Here is a 20305-nt window from a genome sequence, read left to right as displayed (position 1 = left end):
TTTTTGTAGTTGGGCTAAATGATAATAAAATGTCCCAATAGCTACTGTACAGTTTTCCTTATCATATAGAATACATTTTGTTAAATATTGCTAACAATAAAATATTTATGGTTTCATAAAATTAAATTTCCCGCTAATTATAGGTCTGGTACTGTGTATTTGTGTTGGTGATGGATGTTATTTGAGTATTGTCCACTAGGGGAGCCCCCTCCTTACAATAGTGCAGTATTTCATTTTGATCAAACACAAGATGTACAAAGCAATTATCCACTTCCTATCTGCTTTGAATCTTTCCCCACAATATGATCACCTAGTGTGGGGGGCTCAAAAATGGGCATCATAATGATGGTTCATGCATTGTGCCTGCCTGTATTTGTGAACTCTGTTCACATATTGTTCACTACTGAGTACTCTTCTCGTAAGTTATCTTTATGGATCTCTCAGCACAGTGCTTGGTTGCATTCCCAGTTGAACAGTTTCACTTGTTTTCACTGGGGATTGTTTTAATATTCCTGAATATATACTTTAGAGTTTTACACAAACATAGAGAATTGCTTATCCAATTGTAATGAAACCTTGGCGCAAGTCTGGCCAACGGTCTATATATGAGCACACTGATAAAGGTATAAGTCAAACGTTTATTTGACTAATATCCATATTCAGAAACTGCACTTGAGTCTTACTGGTCACTTAAGTGTTCCAAGTTAATGGTTCATCTTGAGAAAACACACTTAAGTGAGCACAAACATTGAAGGCTTTTAAATGAAAAAAAACCACACGCACACACACATTTGAAACCACTATACATACTCCTACAGATATAAGCTCAGACAGTGGAAATATATGGACAAAAGGAGATTTAACTTTAAATAGTGTTTCTATAAAAACAATCTGATTCTTGAAATAACAACATGAAATAAACAAATAGCATCTAAAAAACAAACTAACAGCAGGTGTATTTGTTATTTTCTTGATATTTATTCATCTTCAACCAGAGAATCTTTTCTCTTGCAGAACTACATTTTCATTTGTACAGTATAAAGCTTTGGTTCGTGGTTCAGGACAAATAACACTTTAGTCTTAATCTGGGACTAAAAACAATGATGTTCTCAATGATGTGTTATGACATATGCAGTAATGCACAAGGCACACTTATATAGCATCATGTTAATCTATTTCCATACTACTGGCACACAAAACAGCTTCCAAAGATTGGTACCTGAATCTGCATAGTATTTAACTCTGAACCAATATTAATACACAGTTGTGTAGTGCAACACAGACTGCTGAAGTAGAATCAGCATTTGCAGCATGTTTTTTTATAAAGACTGGTCTCCCCTATTCCTCCCCCCCATGCTACATCTTAGGCCGCCACCCACTAATGAATTGTATGAGTTTCTTTACTTGAAGTTTGCTCAGCTTAAAGTCCTCTGATAGAATCTCCTCTGTAAGCTGTATAAATAAATTTCCGTCAATCTTTTCTGTGACAAATAAGGACACCACATCTTCAGACAAGCCTATAAACCGGAGGGATTTTGACACTTCTTCAACTGACAGTTCAGAGAGGTCAGAGGGCGGTTGCCATGGTGACCCATCTCCACATGACCTAGGTGCCAACTGAAGATGCAGTGGTGACGAAAACGGGTATGAAATAGAGAAGATGTCCAGTGTGCCCTTGTTGCCAAGTAAGTTTTCCCCTGGTGTGTCTGTTGAACAAGTCTGAGGTTCTTTCTCTGCACCATCAATGGTTGATGGTAAAGATGACACTTCTGTACTCTGTTTTTCTTTATTCAATTTGGGTGCTCTTGGAGGCAAGATAGGGCATGACAGACTTTGAGCTGTGCTACATTCTGCTAAGGTTTTGTCTGTGTGTGATTCCAGAGAGTAACTTGCAGATTTAGGGCAGCCTGGAACGACAATGGGTGCCTCGTCTGTTTTAGGTGGTGAAGCACATCCTTCAGAGAACTCAGTCCCACTGGCATCAAAGGATGCTGGAATGTTTCCCTTTGCGATACCCGGTGTCTTCTGCCGCGGGTAGCTGTAATAACTGTGACACTGAACAGGCAAGAAATCGTTAATACTATGGGAATCCGTCGCTCCACAAAAGTTATTCGGCCAAGATGATCTGGAATGGACACCTTCGAAAGTTGGGCTCCCGAAGGGTGACTTGTTATTGTCTGTTGAATCTGGCTTCATCCAGTTACACGGGTAGCAAACTGGATTTTGTTCAGCTGGCTGGGGGAGATTGTTTTCAGCGACGACACTGCATAGAGATGTGAAAAAACGAATGAATATCTCACCACTTTATTTTCAGCTTTTTACTAAAATAAATAAGAACGAGAAGAAAACTATTAATTGTGATACAATTCAGTCATGTTCATGATTCCACACCCAAACCAAGCGTCTCCCTGACACTTACCTTATAACTTTCTTTCTAGCACTGCAATTATATTTAGTTGACAAAAAGAGAATATTTAATTACTTTGTTTCTAAAACACTAACACTTTTAGAATGTTTAGTTTGTTTATAGATACACACACACACACAGAGGTGTAGACTGGCCTGCTCACATGTTGTGAAGTCCAGACGAGTAGTAGGACAGTGTGGGGCTGGGGGAGCGTGTTTGCTGCTGCCGGAGCTGGGCTGTGCGTGAAGGGACAGAAGGGCTCGTAGACGCTGGCTTGGAGCTCCGTGGGGGGACAGGCGGGACATTCAGAAGTCTGCATTCTTCCTTTACCTTCAGGAAACACATTCAACATTTTCTTATTAAACAGAAAAAAGTATAAATGGGTTCATTTGGATTTTTTTTTTAATATATTGAACTTGCCTACTTATATTCAATATACTTTGATTTGGTTAGTCAAAGTAACTTCAAATTTCATTTCCTTGTGTTTTTTTACTCTTATACTTTTTAAAAAAACAAAACATGTTGTTAGGTTTATCAAGTTTTTAAAAAGAGAAAGAAGCTATCAAAGTAAAGTACAGTTCATATCCCCCTCAAATAACAAAAGTGGGCTCTGTACTCAAAAAATGCGACTATATCAGGATGTTTCGGACTGCATTAATGCATCGGTAATAACAGAATATGTGTCATGTTCAATATCAATCAGCATAGTTCTAAACTCCATTTTGAAAATGAAAAGCAACTTGGTCACCTGTTTCAAACAGATGAGCTTGGGGGAATTCAACAACAACAAAGAAAAAACTGTTTCAGAGATAAAGCCTGTTGGCATTTCATCTGTTAGGATCTCAATACATTTTTTTTTTTTTTATGGTCTGCAGAACAAGCTGTAAAACAGGATAGGGTGATTTTTTTTGTAGTTCTGCATTAACACTATCAAATCAGTCAGCTTGAATAGCTAATTCTGCATTTTCCAAACATATTTAGAGCTAATAAACCTGCAGTAAATGTCCTGTAATATAGAATGTAATCTATCTACTGGGATACAGAAGTATTATGTACAGTAGATGCATTTATTAAAACATTAGCAATAGCTCCTGATGCTCATTATTTAAAATGCATTAGTGTTATCAATATTTGACAAGGGAAATCCTTTACTACATACATTTCTGAATATGAACCCAGGGCATGCAGCTATGACATTTAATCAATGGAATCATGTCTATTTTGTTGGTGCAGCGGTTATGTATGATGTATTACTGAAAGCTATAAGGTTAAGACAGACATATGCAAATACCCTGTGCCCTCAAATCTTGTGACAAAAGTTGGGGTGTTGTTTTACTAGTGTTAATTTCTGGTTTATTCCAATTATTTATTTATTTTTTTAAAACTAATTTATACCCAATTTTTAGTCTACTGTTCAGTACTTTACCTGTATTATTTTCTGGGAAATACACAATATTTTGATTAAAGTGCTGTTTTAAACACATTATCACCTGAGATTCTGTTGGCCAGTCAAAGTCCCATTATTGTGGCAAGTGTTGGGCATAGTAACGAGCTTGATAATAATAATAAAAAAAAAAGATACTTACACGAAAATGTTATATTTTGAGTGGATGAGGAATGGGGAGAAAATGTAAATCATTTTATGAATATTCAAAAGAAAACAAGTGTTTCCAAGTGTACAAAAAGCCAAATAGCAGAAGTGGATCAGTGGATCAGAGGATGTATAACACTGCAAATACTGCTTAATTGAGGTACATGTACATGCTGACAATAAAAGAACATACTGAAAAATAAGCGACACATTAAACTAAAACAAGAAAGTGAACTGAGAGACAAGCAATCCATTTCCCATGGCTTTTACACGTGCGTTAATAAAAGAGAGTGCAGAATGAATGAGTTTGTCAGAGCTCTGTGCTTTGTTGGTCAGCCACTGTTTACTGCAGAGGGGTGTGTTGACTTCATGCGACAGTACTATCCATCATATCAGCTAAAACGCTGCTGAATGTCGGCAATCTTACTTATTAAATCTTACTAAATTTTTGACAGAAAATGGTGATGCTGTAGTTGGTAAACCTATGGAACGTATTGATGGAAATGTCCAGGGTGATTTTTGACTCGTCTCCCGATGCCTTGGCCTGTCAAGTACTGTCAATTTTCTTTTCTTTTTATGATTTCAAGATGAATAAACCTGGCTTGTTTTGTACTGATGTCACGTTCGCAAAGCACCAGGTAACGTGGGAAAATGTGGTTTCGACTTGCACAGATCATAAATGGCAAAATTTGCCAGGGACATTTAATTTAATCAAAAACCAAAACTGCTACGCATCATATTCCACATGTAAAGTGTGTATACTGAGAATTTTATTTACATATTTTTACCGATGTTTCAAATAAAAACAAATTTTTAACAATTTTATCCCTATTTTAATATTTGTAAAATAAACTCCAAAAAATAAGATAAAAAAAAAAAAAAAAAAAAAAAACAGAAATGCGGAACACTGAGTATAACATATAGAATTTAGTAGTCATTACATCACGGCTAGCAGGCCATGATCTGAAGCGAGATAAAAACAAGAAAATGTATGAATGAGGAAGGGGCCATTTGGCCTATCCATACTCATCCGGTTCCCGAAAGATGATTGATCTCAAAACTTTGTGAAGTTTGGTCTTTATGGGTCCTGAGTCTTGAGTCCTGAGTCTTTATGGTTTGCTGAGCTCCATGAGATGGGAGGCTAGTAGTGATCACCTTCGAGGTGAGAGAATGGGAACTAAATTCAATGTCCTTGACGCCAGCCATGCAGCAGGCTTGAGAACAGAGCTGGACACTGGTTCACAGGGCACACATGCTTGCCAAGAGTGTTGCCATGTACTGTAGCTACAGTAATAAACAGTACAAGAGGTGCTGCAGGGCTTATTGTGGACTTGAGAGTCAAAGAACAGAGTCACTCACAAAATGAATGTACAATAAAGATAGTGGAGTCACTGTTTAGTCAAAATCAAACACCAAACACTCTGCATGCGACTCTCTTTAGTTATTCTCTGTATAAATATGTTAAAAAAGCATCCGATTATACAGTTACACAGGCACACTATCTTTGTTGTTAACCGTTCTGTTTTGGAAACAGCTAAAATAATATAACCTGTGCTTTTATTTAATATTTTAACTTGTTTTCACAATAGTAAATGTTAGTAATGTAATACAAAACTTTACAAAAGTGGAAAATATGATTTAAATACTCATCCAGGAATTTCTTGGAATCGTCTACGTTGCAGTGACTTAGGGTCACTTTTGAAATGCAACCCCCACCCCCACTGATACGTTACTGCTCGATTGTACACATCCTTTGCGTCATTTCTGGGCACCTCTAGGCAAGTGTGGCAAAGCTTTTACCTGGCAACCAAAAAAATTGTCATTTGCTCTGTCAATCAGCTGGCTTCTGACATCCAACATGAGATAGTAAAGTTCTGTGGCATTCGTAGAACCCTTTTCAAGAATGGAGATTTGACTTCTGAAAGATGGCCATGACAGAATGCACAAAATAAATCTAGCACTCGGAAAGTGTCAACTTGTCCATTAACTGATCTCCGAGGAATCTCCACAGCCTGTCAGTATGATTCTCCAAACTCCAAGAAGTACACCTTGATAGCTTCCCAATTCAGCAGAAGCCTTTCAACTGCAGTAAAGAAGCTTAGCCAGCGAGTGGGCACATGCAAAAGCACTTTGCGATACTCTTGTTCCACAAATTCAAAGCAGGTTTTAAGACGTTCTACTTTCTTTGCATTGCATGAAAACTGCATGAAAAAAAATCTTCAAAACCAAACCTTCCAAATCAAAGCTGAGGGCTTTCATGCAATTTTTGGCTGCATTGTGTAAAACGTGAAAGCTGCAGTTAGCTTGAACGATCAGTGGTCGAATTGCTTTCAGTTTAGGAAACACAGAACAGTTCTTACCGTAATTCACTATGTGTTATCATTTCCACATCTTTCAGGTACAACCCAAGGCCGTTCATGGCACGAACTAAGTATACATCCTGCAGTCGACTCCGATGTCTCATCTGCTTCTCCATAAAAATCCAAAAGGGCGTTGTTTATGCCTGTTTCAACATCACAAAAACGAGCAGCCAAAGGAAAAAAACATTCGGCTTCCTTTATTTGAAGTATCAGTAGCAACTGCAAAGGGAGATCCACTTTTTTTTTAGTTTTTGACGGCTGTTTCCACAGAAAACGGCCAGAGTACATTCTCAACGAGACTTTCGATTTTGGTTCTTCCCAGCTTCATCTTACTAGCCACAGCGCAATCGGCCTACAGCTGTGTAGCTAATTTGCTGCCATAGTCCGCTGACAAAAAACTGTAGCTGTGCTGCACAACATCAAAGACTCAGTGCAATTCACTTGCAGCCACAGCATCCTCTTTAAGAGTGTTTCTCTGTAAGAAAAATTGTATTATGCATGCATTCTATTTTGCACTCCGAACAGCTGTTTGGCGTTTTTTTCCAGCTTAATGTTTCCGAACAGCCTCAACTCCATCATATTTTACCATAAAGACAAACTGACAAATTGTACAATGGCCGTTTTGCCAGCCAGTCTTTGACCTCTTGCATTTAACCAGTTGTTGAATGTGCAGTTTCTGAAGCAGGATTTCTTTATCGGGGGGTAGTAGGATCACTCAATGATGCACCTTCGCCTCGATCATCCATTGTTTAATTTTTATTTACTCCTACCACACACATTACTTAAATCAAAATGGTTACTTCTCTCACCTCACACCAAGTACTCTCGCCTGACTCTCAAACTCTCACACACGCACAGTGCTTCTGCATGTTGGTGGGAAGAGTAGACAGACAGACAGCTGCTGTATTTTAAGCATTTTAGTTTTTGCTTAAACTTGGGAAATAGCAACACTGCAGCAATGGTCTTTAGTTGGACACAGAAACGTTTAACATTAGATATACCCGTGGTAACCAACAAATCCATTAAAAAACGTCCAGGACGGTCAAAAACCATCCGGGTGACAACCCTACCAGCACCCTGCAATTGAGACATACTGGGGTGAAGTCTGGGCGACAGGTTTCGCATGTAACCGGAGGGTCATTATTTTTACAGGTCTCCCGAGTTTCGTCAATTTCCTGACAACCAATGTTCTCCCTTTATGCACCCATTGCTTGGCAGTTACCACAGGAGCACTTGAGATAAGGAACGCAAAATCCATACCAGTGGAATTAGGCCTTTATTTTCGTTTGTATTCTGTGCATGGCCATTGTTGTGGTTTTGGCTCCGGTTAGCGGAGCTTGAAAAAGTGTTTCCGAACAGGTGAGTTTTTGTTTTTTTATTATTAGCTAACTTACATTTTTTTTTTTTTTTTTTTTTTACAAAGATATGGTACCCAGCAAAAACCTTACCAGTCAGTGTTGTTTAAACGATCACCGAGATTGTCTTGATCGCTGCTGTTTTACGGTTCATCTGTTTCGCTCTTGTACGTATCGAAACAATAGGGCTCTGTCAGGCCATCTGAAGATGGTTGCTCCATATGGCTTTCATTATTGTACATTGTTTCTGATTATAGAAACACCAAATCTGAATCAGAATTGCTGTCGTAGTCTGTCTCCTATTGCAGCTGTCATTTCCAACACTAAAGGTGTTCACTCTATGACATCACTGGTCCAGGTCACAGGATTTTTCGCTTGGGACAAAAATACCAGTTTTAAAAGTTTTTCTGGGACAGGAATGGATCTTTATTTTATTTTGTTTTTAAATATGGACCACATGGAGTAATTATCAGTATTTTTTTATTAGATTTTTTTTTTTTCTGTTTAACTTCTGTGTTGTTAGCCCCCTCAGAGATCTATGTGGTGGCGCCAGTCACACTTTACATTCTCCTTATATCTGTGAAGCGCTTATCCAGTAGTGAGGGACATGAAGGGGTTAATACATTAAGCAGTTCCCCCCTGCCATTTAACACAGTTCAAAGTAGGTCAGGAGTCTTATGTAAAGACAATTTCTGTATGTAAAATCCTCCCACACAACAAGTGTATACAGCTTTTGAAAAGGAGGCAGTCAACATTTATCAATTCATTATCTGCACTGCAAATTCTTTAGAATAAAAATAAAGGGCAGAAAGGTCAGCAGTTAAAATGTCAGCCTTAAAATTGTAGTTAAAAAGATAAATACATGTCACAAGTACAGTATGCATTACATACACAGATGAAGGTTTCTTGCTTGATTTCCAGGTACCACAACTAACAAGATTAATTTAGTCCAAAATGCTGCTGCACTGGTTCTGACCAAATGAGCCTTTACATAACCTGCCACTTTAAAGCTAACATGTTAAACATAGAATTGGTTTGAACGTCTTACTGAGCTTTACAATAACTAATATAGCTTCACCCTGATTACTTTTGCAATCTGATCACCACTTATGTTTCTGGTCAGTGGTCACTTATTGAGGTCTGTGGACACTAGTCTACTTTTTCTCCAACCCAGTATAACACTTATGCCAGTTATATCACCTTAAAAAAAAAAAAAGAGAGCTATCATATTTTTAAAACCATGACCATCACATACAGTATATAAGCAGACTGTACAGAATGGTGTAAGAAATAAAAAATGGCAATGAACAGTTTACTAAAAATGTGATATGTGTCATCAGGTATGTCAAGAAGGTGTTAGTACAGTATATTAAAATTAATGATTTACAGCAGGGGCGCAACCAAGATTTTCCTTGGGGGGCTCAGGTCCAGAAAATACACCACACACTCGCATATATCGCGTGGGACGTGTCCTATCTAAAACCGTAATATCTCGAGACACAGAGAAGAAAAAATAAATAAAATCACAAATACTATACAATCAAACTTTTTTTTTTTTTTTTATCGTGGGCCTGAGCTATTATATTATAGCAATATATCCAGAAACACGAAGGCTAATAACACAGTACATCATAGTGTAAACTTGAGTGCCTTTAAGTAAGATGACACAGGCTGCAACTCTATTGTGGCTTTTTTATACACAAATAAGCTTACTTGATTTGAAAAACATGAACGATACAAGCAACGTCTTACACTATTTGGTTTGATTAAACTAGTAGTACCCAAGAAAATCCGAAAGATGAACATTAATTTCAAGAAAGAACGACAACTTTTTACTGAGAAAAATATATTGTAGTCTACTTCAGTAGTAACATTAGCCTGCTATATTATATTAAACCAAAACAATAACAAATAATAACAATCTGGTTCGCTCTTGCCTTTTTCAATGAATATAATTTAATTAATAGAGAATAAAAACATACTAAGATAACAACTACCTAGCCTAAGTTTAATTAATCGTTTTCATAATTTACCAGCGGCATCTGTTGCATACATAACGTGCAGACCGTGGGTGAAACTAATATTCGTGTTGGGGGTGCGTATTTATTTATTTATTTATTTAAGAAATTTCATCCTTCTGGATTCCTCTGAATGCCTTTTCATTTGTTTGTTTTTTAAAATATTTAAATGCAAAACCCTATCAAAATATACTGGCTTTTAAAAATGTATTTATTGTGTTCTGCAGTTGCCTTTAATTATTTTTTCTGCATGTACGACTACTTTGAATACGTGAATATAAACATCTAACACTAGCACGTACAATATTCTTTCAAATAAACGTGTTATGATTTTGAATGTGCGGTTCTTAAGGGCAGTTTTGTTGTCATTGCTTGCACCCAGCACCCCTTTCTTTATAAATTAAGCACTGCCTATTATAGTAAACACAAATAAACAAAACCTGTGCCTTGCTTGTTAGTCAGTCAGGCAGGGTACAGCAGGGAACTTTCTGTTACTTTTTTTGCTTGTTTTTCTTGTTCACATGGATGTTGGGACAGAACGCTTTTATCCGTCCTCTCACAATTGGTTCGCATTTGCCAACTTTTGAATCACAAACAACATCCATTTGTTTAGCCCTATTTTTGACTCGAAACATAGCTTTTAACTTTTCTTTTAAGGCTTTTTTTTTGTATGCAGTAATGATGTACTCATTAGTAACCATAGTGCTGAGCGCGAAAGAATATTTAACCGACAAATCAAATGTTTAACTTTCTAATAAGGCTAATTATATCAGTGTTATTTTATTTTAAGTCACATTTAATTTCAACTTGAAGCGAACCATATTTTTCCAAATTAGAAAATGTTGGTATCACCTACATACATAATTTTAATTGGTTGCATTTTGTCAGCTAGCCTTTGTAAGTGTGGTTTTCATTGGTCGCATTTGGTCAGCTGTGTAAATGGTTTTATTTGGTTGAAGTGAAGCTATTTGTTTGCCACAGTCAGTGCCTCCGTACAGTACATGCATATGACGGCTGGAGCTCACCTCCTCTGTTGTGCCCGATTTACAGTATGTACATTCTTGAGCTCTCAAGTAAGACTGACAAATGTACAGACAGACACCCTAAACATCCCCAAAATGTAATTCTCTAAATAACTTGCGACATACATGTAATGAGATTCAAAGTTACTATACTGATGGGGATAATAGCATCTGAAGTCTTATAGACATGGCAGATATTATTAATTCATACATGCATACTACATGCCCTTTGCTGGGATATGTGTCCCCTACTGGGAATAAAAAATTGCATGCATTGCTTTCAAGCATATCTACTTAGTACTTAAAAGTTAAAAAAAGATACTTACAGCTTCAGACTTTGGAGGCACTGGAGGTGGAGGTAGAGATATTTCAGAAACCTTAGCTGAGCTGGCTGGCCCTGGGGCAGGCAAAGATGATGTTGCTGTACCTTTTAACTGAATGGAGCTTCTGTTGCCATCACATTTGTTCATTTCAACAGCAGAGCAAGACACAGTCTGCCCAGCTTGTCTCCCCGCTACCTGATCCAGCCACAGCTCTTCATAAGGAATCTCAGACTTTGTGGGAAATAACTGTCCGGGTTCTTCGGTCACGTCAGGGAAAAGGTAGTCGCTCCCGCTGTCACCTGAATCATGAGAAAGCAAAGCCCAATCACCACAGAGGTTCTTGCACCCCTGAAGGTAGACCTCACTGTTGCCATGCAGGTTGTTTCCGTACACGCAAACAGAGAGTCTGTGGAAGGACTGAGTCAGTTCATCGCGGGCGGAGCTGAGCGAGCTCGGCATGTGGCTGTGACCGGGGCAGCTGCTGTTCTTCTTGGGGCTCTTGCAGTCTTCGTTCCAGTCCACCCGGACGTCCCGTACTGCCCTCGAGTACTCGTCAATGTCAAACTGCTCCTGGCAAAAGCTTAACCATCGGTGGACCATGGTCTCCAGCCAGGACTCATTTTTCAGAAAGCCCTCTGGAATGGTGAACTTTGGCACGGCCAAGTGCAGGGGAAAGTGGGTAGGGATGATTTTGTTGCTGCGCAGCACAATGCAGACCACCACCGTCTTTGTCTGGATGTTGACAAGCTTATAGCGGTGACCCTCCCGGATGAGATGCAGGTCATACTGGTTCCTGGGAGGGGTGCTCGGCACAATGACATTAACAGGCAGCCTGGTCTTTTCAACAATGTTACGGATGGTGTGCTCCCCTTCCTGCATCTGGATCTCCAGTGGGCTGCGTGTGCTGAAGCGGCCTTTACACTGGAAAGGGAGGCTGATGCTCTCGTTGGTCCTGTGGTTCATACAGATAAGGCACGGCATTTTGCCACGGCCCAGCTTGCTGATGGAGTTTAGTTTCCCGATCTTCTTAAAGATGGTGTTGAGTCTGGACTTCTCCCTTGATGTTTTTGCATACAGGATCTCTGCCTGTCCCATTAGAGTCAATTCGTCCCCAGTACTCAGGGTGATGTTGTAGACTTCTGTGTCTTCATTACATTCTCCTGAAGCAACCTAGAAACAGATATAAAACCACATTTTTTGTAATGTTTAAATATATGAAGAGCAAATACTGGTAAGTTATTTTTAAACCACAAAGTACTCAAATACTTCTGCTCTTTTCTCACATAGGGCTATGTGTAGTTTTCCTCTGTCTGGCTTGGTTCACTTAGTGTTTTGGTTTCAGGGTTCTCTGAAAGATTTTATTTTTCATTTACGATTTTCACTTTGAAACTTTTTATTGCTTTACCTTCATGAATGAAGAATACCACTTGTCAGGTGTAAAGTATTGGAAACTATTGGTTAATGACATAACATTTTGAATGCAGAGTAAATCAACCGTATACTTTTGGTACAAGACTGAAATGCTTGCCTAGTATAGTGTAACATTGTGTGTTTATTTATTTATTTTTTAAAGTAGATCATTAAATGGAGGTTTTTGTCTAAGTTTTGAGTAAACAAATCAGTAACCATAATGTACCAAGTTAGTTCTAATCTCTACTTCAGTCAAAACTCTTAGTTGCTTTATAAAAAAAAATGGGCTTGCACCTTTGCCTAGATAAAATGGTATAAACCGAAGAAAAGGAGTGTTTTATATTGTTGTTCAGATCATTAGTGGCCTTGCTTACTAACATTTACAGCTAAAATGGCTTCTGAAAATACTCCACAAAGATAATTGTGGGCAATTGAGATGTGGAAGCACATCAGTGTTATACAGAATTTCTGTGCACAGTTCTTCATCATACAATCTTTAGTGAATTTGAATACGCTTCACCACATCACATCCCCATAAGTAGCCTTGAGGAGTTCATCCAGAAGCATTTTCTTTTTTTAAAATGCGCTTGGTCAGAAAGCATGAGAAATATGACTTAAGCAGAGACAACAGTAGAGAATTATACAGAACACACCTAATGTGGTTTTGGCTTTGTCTGGCTTGGGGTGTTTGTGTTTAGTGTTTCAGAAACAAGGAGTTAAAAAATCATGTCTATACAATCTAAAGTTTGCATTTAAATTTAGAGGGGGAAGAACAAAAACAAAACTTGACAATGTTTGTCTGGAAGAGTATTTGATCAAAGTAAGTTTTTCCTGTGCTTGGCTTTGTGTGCTTATTGTTTCAGTCAAACAGCTTTTCAGTATTTAAACAACATTGATCGCTTCTTATAGACACAATCAGGAAACAATCTAGAGTTCTGCTTACACACAACATGAGTCCCTAATAATTTTTAACATACTGTCAAAAAGCTTAATGGTCCAAATTTAATCCACAGTGGTCTCCATGTTTAAACATGCTTATATAACATGTGTTGCTTTTTTTTCCAGCAAGAAACTAGCGCGCTCTCACATGGGGTAACCAAGGCTCCTTTCAGGAAACTGATAGGATAGAAAATACCGTTTCTGTATGTTACATTCATTTTATCTATTGCTTTTTAATAGCATTTTTAATTTGTGTGTGGACCCTCTAGACTTGTATTTATATTGTACTTTACTTGTTTTTAATTGGTAACAAATACAGTATTTTCTAAGAGTACTATAAAATATATCAAGATAATATACAACTATGTACATGTTAACTTTTTGAACACCACTGACTGCTGTTCCCCGGTTACAGGCACTGGTATGTCCCTATATGTTTTTGTTTTTTCCTTTTAAGAAATAAGCAATTTAATTAGTTTCTAGTGTCTCATAGTGCTGAATAACTTGTATTATTAAACTGTTTTATTAAAAGAAGATACTTGTGTGTACATTTTGAGTGACTGAATTGAATGATCTTTAATTTTCACTCTCTAACCAGGAAGGGATACTGTAGTTTAGATTGAATACTATATAATCCCTGACCAAATGCAAAGTCACCTTCGAACCATGACATCAAAGCAACATTAATTCTTTCAACACTGAACAGAGATGAAAGTCTGAAGGTTAATTTGTGAATTGGCATGTTGAACGTCAACTTATGAAAATGATAATTAAACACCCTGTATAAAAATACTGAGCTGAACATGCCCAATTCACTGCCATCGAAGTGGGTTTGAATTTACCTGCATAAGGCTCCTTTGTTCACAACCCACGTCAATTTATAAATCTGTCCAAAACTTTTCTAGTGTTTTGATTTTTCAGAGCTCCTAATGCTCTCTGTGGTCATGTCATCTCTGTTTACCGACTGTGTGGGAGGATTTTCAAGTTCAGACGTTATTGGAATGTTGCTGATGAATTTGTACAGTATGACAATACTACTCTAACCCATGACATATCTATTACACTAACCCATAAAATATCTACTACACATGACAGCCTCTGACCACCACTAGTTCAGTGCTCAAAACCTTCTGTACTGTATAAGTCAGCATTAAGTAAGGTAAGCAAATTTCCAATAGGAAACACAGCTCTACTGACAGACTCAGAGGTGTATTCGTATTTTTGAAACTTTTATATAAACGTAAAGCTGTTAAGCAATTTATGTAAACAAGCAATGCGACAACAGCACTTGCACAACATGTTTCCATGATAAAAACATACTGATTAAATAACTTTACATATAAACGTTCTTAACTCTTTTTCCACACTATGCAAATCACACCCACGTTAGGGTGTGTGCTGTAAACACTTCTGTCCAGATCTGTACAGAGAGTTGAGTTATGGTTAATTCTTTAAGTTGAAAAACACAAATTGTGCTAAAGGTATTGTTGTAGTTATATAATACAGTGACAGATCTAAATACCACCTTTCTTAAAATATAAAATTAGGACCAAATCTGTAATTTTAAACACTTTTAAAAACACACTAAGTCTATTTTAATAATTTAAAAGACTATCATGCCCATATAACAGTACCTGTAAGATGTATTGGCTCTTGATGTGCAGTTTCCTATTTTTCCACGTCATTTGAAATTATTTTCAGGAATTAGAAACTGCTTCGCTCAACTCTAATCTATCCCCAGCTTTTGTGGCACATTTAGCTGCAGTCCCTAAATTAGTGTCTTTATTCTTTCAGATCAGGTGCACCCCGATAAACATCACTGGATGCATCTATTCATTCTTACTCAAGAGTTCTCCCAGGCAGTATGCTATGGATGTGTTTCCCAACACCAACTGCAATACAAACCCTTGCGGGCAATAGCTGTCACCTTGACAATGAATCTGAACTGGAGTGACAATGCGGGAGAATAGGTATTTTGCAATAGGCTATTCTTTCATGTATTAATTCTTAATGTTATGGTAACCTTACTGTAATAATAGAAAAAGACATATTTCAATTGATAAAATATCAACCACTTCTGAGAAATGTTGCAAAAAGCATATTTCAGTATATTGTGGCAACAAGAACCAAACAGAACAGCATTTTACTGTTTTTTTTTAATATAAATGTGCATTGCTTTTATTATTATTAGGACTACAAATAATAACTGTCACTTCAACTAGCTTGTGTAGACAAAAAATAAATATCAAAAGCACCTCTTAATAAATAATTTGCGAATATTTTGAACAAATGTGTTTCAAAGAACTTTTAAGGGCGGGATTTAAGTCTCATTTTTTAATAAAAATGTACGAAAGATTCACTTGGGCAACAAATCATCCTAACATTCTAGTCCTGAAAATGCTTAACTTATATCTCGTGAGTGTCAGTGATTTATCTAACAGGAGCTCATAAATATTTGTTCTTCATTGTGACCTTCACGTTGAATGTTATTTCCTCCATGACGTAAACCCGCTCAGGAAATGCCTTTGCCACCTCCTCCACACTGTTGAAGTGTTGCACAGGTTCCTTTATATCTCGGTCTTGTTCCAGCAGTTTAAACTGACCTAAAAGAGATAAACAAGAAAAAATAATGATTTGTACTAAATAGTCAAGAAAACATCCATTGGGTTTAACAAATAATTTATGGTTTAGCATTTGCTTTTTTCTTTATGAAAAAAATTGCAAATGACAATTTGGACTGTAATCTACTTTAACATGCGCTTTCAATATGCAGTCCAACATGTAACCGCATTATCTTTGTCGTCAGCTCTAGTTCAAGTCTGAAATTTAATAGATTACTGTCTTCAGATATTGAGATCGAGTGCTGTCAGCAAAAAACTGAACATAATTAACAGATAAACGTTTGTCTTGTATGGTCAATCTGCTACGTTTATTTCACACATTTGTGCTAATTACATTCTCTCTATAATCAATGCCTGGTGACTGACTTACTGTTTATTATCTGACAAAGTAGGCAAAGGTCATTCTGAAAGCTACTACAGTGTCACGAAAAATGAGTTGGTCCCGATTTAAGAATAGATTTGGGATAATTATTTCAGGTTTTAATGTCAGTGTTTGGGTGGGAAAATAGATTTACCTTAGAGAGGTTTCCTCATTTACTGAAGAAACAAAGCAGTTAATTAACAAACAACTGCAGAGCAGCACTCTAGGACTTATTCAATTGATTTAAACACTATTTGGAGACAGTGACGGTATTCTATGCAATGTCTTTTTACATAAATAGACTCTGAGGAGTGTCATTGTGGAACTGTATGTGTAGATATGTAAATATGGATGAAAGGCAGGAAGTGAGTGGGGACTGGGAAACTGTTAGAAATAGTACAAAAGAGGAGGACGATACCGAGCAGTCAACACAGAGAGAAGATTGATCTAGCTAATAGATTCCAAGCACTGAGCAATGACAACCTAGTGCTGGATGAACACAGGGGTAAGGTGTTGTTAGTAGGTGATTCAATTCTATGCTCTGTCAACAGTGATTTTAACCATAAAGATCCTGTAAATACAGTTTTTACCTGCCTCCCTGGAGCAAAACTAAAGGATATTGAAATCAAGAGTGTACAGATTATTAAATCAGTAAATTAGCTGGTGGTCACTGTACATGCTGGTACAAATGACATGAGGAACAGGAAATCTGAGATTCTGAAAAAGGATTTCAAATCATTAACAAGACAGCTGAAAAAGTTAGAAATTATTCTCTCAGGTCTAACACCTGTTGTTGGTGGTGGGGTTGAAGTATTCAGTAGAATTAGGACCTTAAATACTTTCTGGCTGGTTAGTGTGTGCAAAACAGGCTGGGATTTATAACAGACTATCATCTGAGTACCAGATTTGGCGATGAATCTCAAACCCCGGTAGAGATAACTTTTTGGGACAAACAAGGTCCTAATACATCCTTCTAGGGTGGGTATCTCATTGGCAATGTGGTAAAATAAAATAAAAAAAAAAAAACACAAGCACTTTTTCATGTAATTTACCTGAAATTAATATTTTTAAAAAGTTAGGTGTGGTGGTAAAACAAATGACAGTAACTAGAGTTTTACACCTTGGATTAACACAAAAGTGGTATCATTGCATTGAAGAGACCTGTGTTTTTATTGATTATGTCACAGTGTGCGGTAATATGATCATGTGACATTATCAGAGGTCAAAAGGCACATTGAGTTATGTTTTGAGCTGTTTTTGGACGTTGAGTTTAAATGGCTGAAGAATGTGTTCCACCTGAGCTAGAAGTGTTGAAGAAGGTTCATCATATTCCTCAGATTATGTGTAAGTTTTTTTTCCCAAAAAGATTTGATCTCTACTTTATCATTTGGTTTTGGCAGGATGTCAAAAATGTGTATGGTTTTCTCGAACATTCTTTGAAAATGTCAACCTGCAGTGCAGAATTCTGACTGCCTCAAACCCCTGCAAGTTACATATCTATGTAAAGCTTTTTTGCCTCCCCTTTTACCTATGTTTTTCAATATTTTCATAGAAGATATATTAGAATAACTATTTATATCTGTGTTCAACAGAAGTTCTTGTAGCTGATAACATCAAACATCACCTAGAAAAGCATTTAAACTAGTACCTGGTGAGGGGCGGGAATCTAAAGAGGCGTGTAAAATTCAGGTTAAAAGTATCCTGCCATTCCTGCTACCTGCTGCGTAAACACAGAGGTTTGTGCTACAGTAACCTTCGTCAAATTCCTATTCCTTTATCAGATTTTGCTGTTAAGAACGTCATAACCCTATATCTTACTATTTCTGATCATCTTACCATTCTTTCTGAGGTGAATCTGACAGCATCTAAAAAGACTGTGGACCGTACATTTAAATCACGGGTAATTAATTCTTCAACTGCTGTTAAGCTTTGTGGTGTCTTGAGCTCATTACCACAACAGTCCTCATCAGTAGCTGGTTAATAGCGACAACACTTAGATACCATAGCACCAATCAAAAGCTCACCGTGGTTCAATGATACAACTCGTAAGATGAAATATGAGGGTCATAATCTAGAACAGAGATGGTGCGAATCTAAACTGCATGTTCATTACATTGCATGGAAGGGCCACCTGGTTAAATATAAGAAGGTTCTGGCATTGGCCACATCATCATATTATTCTAATTTAATTGAAACAAATAAAAATAATCCTAGATTTATTTTTGCTACCCTAGAGAAATCAATTAATACTTCCCTTAATAGTCCTACCCTTGGCATTGGCTGCTATCACAGCTGCAATGACTTCTTACATTTCTTTAGAAATAAAATACTAGACATCAGAAATGAAATTCCAGAGACACCTTCTATTAAGGACGCCAGCACAATCTTACCAAATACACCTATTAAGGCTACTATGGGGCCTTTTACTTTGATTACCTTACAGGAACTGACAGAGATAGTTCCGGGAGTGCCAAACTAACTTTTTTTTTCTTTTTGTTTCTGATTAATCCTAACCTAATACTACTTGATGGCTAAGCAATTTCCCAGTCACACACAATCCAATATAGGTCTCCACAATACCTTTGCTGGTTCGGACCAGACAGGTCTCATCATGGCTATACACAGCCTTCATCACAGCAGTCCTCACTACGGGGTTTCTCCTGCCTTTATGAAGGGGCCTCATTAAAACAAAGTGGAGCCTGGTGCTTCGTCTGACTCCTCCCCCTATTCTTCCACACAAGTCTCAAAAAGCATTGCAGTTACAACAAACTCAAACTGATAAATTTACTCTGCTTTCTAACCAAAGCTGTTTGCTACGGATCAAAAGGGCAGGTTCAGTCTGAATGTTGACAAATCAATGGCCCTGGAGGGTGGGAATAAGGAAATTCATAGAGATTGACAGCTAATGTTAACAGAGAAGCAGTGCAAGTGTGATGTTTTTAGTCTGAAAGTCTGAACGCTTACGTTTAACATTCAAAGTGACTTATGGTATTGAGAGTAACAAACTAAAGCAATTAGAACAGTGGTTTTGTGTTCGATCCTGAAAAATAATCGGGTTGTTGACAGTTAAATTTGTGTGAGCCATAATAACCGTGGCTGTAGTAATCCCATTGTGGCAGTGGTGCAGTAGTTTAATATTAGACACAGCGCCGCATAAGTCGCACTGACGTATTAGTCGCTCCCCCCTTTTAAGGGCCCCACAAAACTGTAAGCCATTTTTCAAATGATGTAATGTAGATTGCAAGTTATTGGCAAAGGACATTGAAATCAGCTGGAGGGATGGGAAAACTATCCAAAATAGGGTTATGTAAGTTGACTTAAACACTGTTCAGGATTTCATAAATGTAATGTGGAAACAGATATCTTGAATGGCTGCTATGCCACTGAATAAGGAATGCAGGACCAGAGGTATGAAGTGGAAGTATCTTCTGGGTAAAAAACAAAAAAGCAAAAAACGACTTCCTAAAGTTTGTGGTACACATGTCCTAGACAGGGGCATCATCTATTGTAACATCAGTTAAAATTACGAATGAATTTATAACTTGCCTGTTACATAACAGTTTATTTTTTCAAACTACTAGACTGTTTAATATACAGCACACGATTATAAATCCACTGCAATACAGTTCATAAGGTGTTATAAAACATCTTCAATGACTGTGTTTAATCTAACAGCCGTTTCACCATCATTAAAAAGGTGATTTATGTAGTGTGCCAAATTTAAGCATGAGCTTTTTGTTGCCATAAAGACCAAAGGAATGATGAAGGAAATGGCTCAGACTCATGACAGTAGCCTATTCAGTACTGTAAATTGAATAACTTTCTGTTGAGACATTCAAAATCTGAAATGTGGTGAAACATCTGCTCTGTTGACTGTATATCCCTACAGAAAAAAAAA

The 20305-nt window shown here is 37.3% G+C and overlaps 1 protein-coding gene across 3 annotated transcripts in view; it reads right to left on the bottom strand.

The window, feature by feature from the left end:
- Nucleotides 1-965: 965 nt before the first annotated feature.
- The window catches only part of LOC121313477 (GRB2-associated and regulator of MAPK protein-like), a 62513-nt gene continuing 43173 nt past the window's right edge, over nucleotides 966-20305 (bottom strand). For 2 of the 3 annotated variants that reach the window (XM_041246078.1, XM_041246079.1), the window contains 4 exons: nucleotides 15898-16028; nucleotides 11080-12246; nucleotides 2571-2737; nucleotides 966-2263 (listed from right to left, as the gene is read on the bottom strand). In XM_041246078.1, the coding sequence (XP_041102012.1) occupies nucleotides 1357-2263; nucleotides 2571-2737; nucleotides 11080-12246; nucleotides 15898-16028 (2372 nt within the window). In that variant the 3' untranslated portion in view covers nucleotides 966-1356. Of the gene's footprint in view, nucleotides 2264-2570; nucleotides 2738-11079; nucleotides 12247-15059; nucleotides 15489-15897; nucleotides 16029-20305 lie in introns of those variants that run through there. The other variant, XM_041246080.1, reaches the window with a different exon arrangement.

This window comes from Polyodon spathula, chromosome 3 (assembly GCF_017654505.1).
Source record: "Polyodon spathula isolate WHYD16114869_AA chromosome 3, ASM1765450v1, whole genome shotgun sequence".
NCBI lineage: Eukaryota > Metazoa > Chordata > Actinopteri > Acipenseriformes > Polyodontidae > Polyodon > Polyodon spathula.
Note: the sequence above shows the minus strand (reverse complement) of the source record. Positions and strands in the feature narration are given on the sequence as shown.